We start from the raw sequence: 5,024 nt of genomic DNA, 5'->3' as shown, positions 1-5,024 counted from the left end.
GGGGGAAGATGACATGGTACGTACGAAGTCTCGGGGAGAGTTGAGAGGAGTCTGCAAGGCAAGCGGGGGGGCAAGGGAGGCACATGTAGAGCTAGTAGCGATTATTATTGTAGTGGTAAGTTGGATCGGGGGGAAGTAGGGTGGTGTGAGTGCGAAACTAGGTGAAGCACAATACCGAGAGATGGACGGACGGACGGAACGGAACAACACACATCCATGCATGTACATATTGCCTAGTATGCAATGTGTGTGTGTGCCCCTTTGCTTTCCTTGAATTGTGGTCCACACACATCCCTTCCCTTCCCCTTCCCCCTTCCCCCTTCCCCTTCCCCTTCCCTTTCATTATGTACTCCCCTCTATATTTATTATTGCCCCTTACTACTACTACAAATTCACTAACTTCTCCTCCATCATCAATGTTAGTTAACACACCCCCTCACCCACATATCCACACACACTCCCACATATACATACATACATATATACTCACACACATATACATATATTATATATATATAAAATAATATATATATATATTAATGCACAGTATATGTTGTATATTCTTGGGAGTGTTCATCAAAATCTACAAGCATTCACAAACACAATATGCAGCTGCAGATCATTGGTGCTAATGCAGCCATGGCGTGCTTCCTACCCATGGATTCTCACTTCAGTAGTAATAGTTGTAGTAGTAGTAGAAGTTGCAGTAGTGCCTCCTCCTCATGCACCTTGCATAGTAGTTTGATCTTATCCCATGACCCTGCCCATACTCTCACCATGTCTTCCATTCTACTAGCGGCGTTAGTATTAGTAGTAGTGGTGGTGGTAGGAGGAGGAGTAGTGATGGGCTTGCTTCTTCCTAATGCAGCCATGGCAATCCTTGGCAAGAGATTGGGGCGGCGGATGGGCCGGCCGATCGTGGAGCGGCAACCAACAACACGAGGGAGCGGAGTGTCTCGGGCCGTTGTGCCGCCGGGACGCATGGGATGGCCCCTCATTGGCGAGACGCTAGAGCTCATCGCTGCGCACCGCACCTCCGATCCCGAGCCATTCGCAGACGCCAGGCGACAAAGGTACACCCCCCTCCTCACCCAGGCAAAAAAGAAAAGAAAAGATTCCTTTACAAATCTTTTGTGATTCTGGGCAATGATCATAATATGCCCCCCCCAGTTGCACAACCAGCCCTGAATGAATTGGCTTTCTGTATGTAATGATACCTACATTGAAAGTTTGAAATCTCTGACTCAGAGCAATTGCAATGATCATAATATGCCCCCAGTTTCACAAGCAGCCCTGAATTTCTCTATGTATCTATGTATGTATGTATGTATGTATGTATGTATGTAAATGGATGTAAAGAAAAAAACCTCTAGAGCATTGCAATGATCATAATATGCTCCCCAGTTTCACAAGCAGCCCTGAATTGCTTTCTATATGTATGTAACTGGATGTAAAAAAAAAACTCCAACCCTAACCCTACCTTCCTGAATGAATTGGCTTTCTGTATGTAATGATTATGTAATGATACCTGCATCGAAAGTTTGAAATCTTTGATTCAGAGCAATTGCAATGATCATAATATGCACCCCAGTTTCACAAGCAGCCCTGAATTCCTTTCTATATGTATGTAAATGGATGTAAAAAAAAACCTCCAACCCTAACCCTAACCCTAACCCTGCATTTTACCTGCATTTTTGAGGATTTTTTGGATTTGTTTTTCATTGGGAAGCTAGGTACGGATCGGCGGTGTTCCGGACTCATCTGCTGGGGCGGCCCACTGTGTTCTCCACGGATCCCGAATTCAATAGGTTTGTGATGCAAGGCGAGGGCCGGCTGTTCGCATCGAGCTACCCGGCTTCTCTGCGCCGCCTCCTCGGCCCCAACTCCCTCCTCCTCATCACCGATGATGCCCCCCTCCACAAGCAGCTCCATGGCCTCACATGGAGCTTCACCAACTCCTCTGCCCTAAAAGACAAGCACTGCAGGCTCATGTCCGACATCCACTCGCATGTCCGCTCCGTGTTGGCGGCATGGCCCATGCATCCTCATGTCATCCACATACAGGACGAAGCCAAGAAGGTTCGTTCTGCTCTGCCAAACCCTAAACTTTTTATTGTCTCTTTCTGTGTGTTCTTGGATGGATGCCTGCCTGCCTGCTTGCTTGCCTGTTGATAAAAAGACCATGATCGGTTACAAACAACGACTGGTGATGGTTGCAGATTACTTTCAACTTGAGTGTGAGGCAGTTGTTGAGTGCCGATCCTGGCCTGTGGACGGAGAGATTGAGGCAGCAGTATCTGCTCTTAATCGATGGCTTCTTCTCGCTCCCCATTAATCTACCAGGTACCACATATAACAAGGCTCTGCAGGCTCGTGCTGCAATCATGAAGTCCATCAAACAGCTCGTCATAAAGCGACGAGAAGAGATGGCTCGTCATAATCGCATTCGTGATGATGATGATGATGATGATGATGACGAGCCAGGGATGAAGAAGAACTATACTGAGTCGAGGGATGATCTTCTGGGGGCCCTGCTGGAAAAGAAGATGAGCGATGAGCAGATTGTGGACATGGTAATCTCGCTACTTGTAGCAGGGTATGAGACCACATCTATCATCATCACTCTGGCTGTCAAGTTTCTCGCAGATTGCCCTAAAGCTCTGGAGCAATTGCAGGTATTAGATTACATGGTTAACTATTCTGTTGTTTATCCAGCATCACATACTAGGCAGGTTGTTTTTTTGAATGGCAAAACACAATTGAATGTCCAAACCCTAATTAGCAGAGGGGCATAAGTTACTGTTTGTGATATTAATTCTAAAATGACAAACCCTAATCGCAGGCCGAGCATATGGCCATGAAGCGGCGCAAGAATGACGAGGAGGAGATGATGATCAGCTGGAGTGACTACAAATCCTGCATGACTTTCACTCATTGTGTAGGTGACCTTAAGATTAGCGGCCTTTCTTTGTTGCGTCTCTCAATTCATGAATGCCTCATCCATCAATCCGCATTTCGCAGGTGATTAACGAGACACTTCGAATGGGGAATGTTGTTGGCGGAGTCTTTCGGAAAGCACTGCAAGATGTCGAGGTGCAAGGTACTTACTCATAGCATTTTAAACTGTTTTGTTTCAAATGAACATAATCTTATATGCATTTAATCATTTGTTTGATGTCCTGATATATCAGATGAGCATACCGATCAATCATTCAAACTTTCATTTGATGTACCAATATCAGTGTGCATTTGTTCAAATTAACATAATCTTATGTGGATTAATGGCTCATTTGTTTAAATTACCTATATTAGTGACAGTGAATGCAGGTTTAATTAAACAAACCTAATCCTATTATGTATTAATCATTGTGCATTTCATATACGGATATCAGTGTGTATTTGCTTAAATTACCATAACCTTAATATGCATTAAGCATAATTTCGTTCGAGATATACCGATCTCAATGAGTGCATGTTTGGTCAAACTAATCTAGTACATGTTAAATGAGATGTATTAATCATTGATTTGATATCAGTGTGTGGTTTTTTCATAAAATTCTGCTCCAGGTTTCATAATCCCAAAAGGATGGACGGTCTTTACATCGTTCCGCGCGGTCCATTTTGATGAGGCTAACTACAAGGATGCTAATACATTCAATCCATGGAGGTGGTTATCATCATCGGCCGAATCGGTAATCGGTAATTTATGTTATACAAGCTATGTAAAGATTTGATCCTATTATTGATGTACTTTTAAGAATTGTGTCTCATTTACGTATTGATTTCGATCCACCCAAAAACCAATGTGATCCTAATCAGTCGATTGATTTTATTGCGAACTATTCGATCTAGAATGGGTGCAATGTGAATAATCCAAGCACGAGTAGCTTGAACAACAGATTCTTCACGCCATTCGGGGGCGGGCCACGATTCTGTCCGGGGCACGAGCTAGCAAGAGTCGAAATCTCCATATTCCTTTACTACTTGACAACACAATTCAGGTGAAGAAACACCAACAAGAAGAAGAAGAACTTGGGTATTTATTTAAGTCATGATCATGTGCTAACAAATGCTCTGTGTGTGTGTGTTTGTTTTGTAGCTGGCAAGCAGCTGAAGAGGATGAAATTATATTCTTTCCAACAACAAGGATGGTAAAGAGGCTCCCTGTCACTGTGAAGAGATTATATTAATTGATTTGATGACCACTATAACAGATCGATGTATGTCAATGGCCCTCTTTCTTGTATACTATATAAAAAATCATCCTAATATATACATATATACATATAGATATATAACATACACATATATTTACATATATATATATATATACATAAATTGATCATACATTCATACATTCATACATACATACTAATGTGTGTGTGTGTGTGTTTCTATGGATAGTATTGTTTGTTTGTGACAAACATTATTATTGAGGTGAAGTGTTTCTTTTGATCTTGGTCTTCCCCTTTCCTTCTTCCATCTTTTCAAGTTGCGTGTACCTTTCAAGCACTTAGGGTTTTTTTTTTTTTCTCCCTACCTTAACTTAATTGTGAGAACCCTAATTTACATCATGAGTATCGATTTAGTGTACATCTTCATTCCATTTTGTTGGAAGGGAGGGAAAGAATCCACATCAATATTCTCTTTCCGCACCCGCACCCCCCCCCCCCCCCATGTGCGCTTACATAATTATTCAATCATTTCATACATCAAATCCGAACCCCCCCCTTCCCCCCCCCCTTCCCCCCCTTCTGTTTTGTCTCCGGATTCGAAAAGAAAGTTCCTTGAACTTGAAGAGAAAAGTTTCATCGGATGTAATCGTTCATACGAATCGAGCTCGGAGCGAGAGCTCGACATTGACTCGTATTTCGATGTTAGCTTGATGACTTGTAAAAAGAAGAAAAAGAAGAAAAAGAAGAAGAAGAAGAAGAGATTTTTATGTTCCGTGTCGTTGTCAATACCATTAAAGTAAGTCCCTCTGTATGTCTTTCTTCCTTTCTTTCTTAGAGTTGTGGCAAAGA

The 5,024-nt window shown here is 42.5% G+C and overlaps 1 protein-coding gene across 3 annotated transcripts; it reads left to right on the top strand.

Moving 5' to 3' along the window:
• Positions 1-566: 566 nt before the first annotated feature.
• Positions 567-4,453, top strand: CPD (Cytochrome P450 superfamily protein). 3 transcript variants are annotated; one of them, XM_087315273.1, is made up of 8 exons: positions 575-1,073; positions 1,734-2,079; positions 2,220-2,675; positions 2,843-2,938; positions 3,022-3,100; positions 3,568-3,692; positions 3,853-4,001; positions 4,100-4,453. In XM_087315273.1, the coding sequence occupies exons 1-8, from the start codon at positions 607-609 to the stop codon at positions 4,188-4,190; spliced, it is 1,809 nt and encodes a 602-aa protein (XP_087171399.1). In that variant the 5' UTR covers positions 575-606; the 3' UTR covers positions 4,191-4,453. The 3 variants fall into 3 exon arrangements, with proteins under 3 accessions (XP_087171400.1, XP_087171399.1, XP_087171401.1); XM_087315275.1 differs by having other exon boundaries at positions 945-1,073; positions 1,730-2,079; XM_087315274.1 differs by lacking the exon at positions 4,100-4,453 and having other exon boundaries at positions 567-1,073; positions 3,568-3,699.
• Positions 4,454-5,024: the final 571 nt, after the last annotated feature.

This window comes from Azolla caroliniana, unplaced genomic scaffold, assembly GCF_043228905.1.
Source record: "Azolla caroliniana isolate FFs.n. ecotype wild unplaced genomic scaffold, voAzoCaro1.0.p SCAF_2, whole genome shotgun sequence".
In the NCBI taxonomy this organism is placed as follows: domain Eukaryota; kingdom Viridiplantae; phylum Streptophyta; class Polypodiopsida; order Salviniales; family Salviniaceae; genus Azolla; species Azolla caroliniana.
The sequence above is the reverse complement of the archived record's forward strand: the minus strand, read 5'-3'. Positions and strand labels throughout refer to the sequence as shown.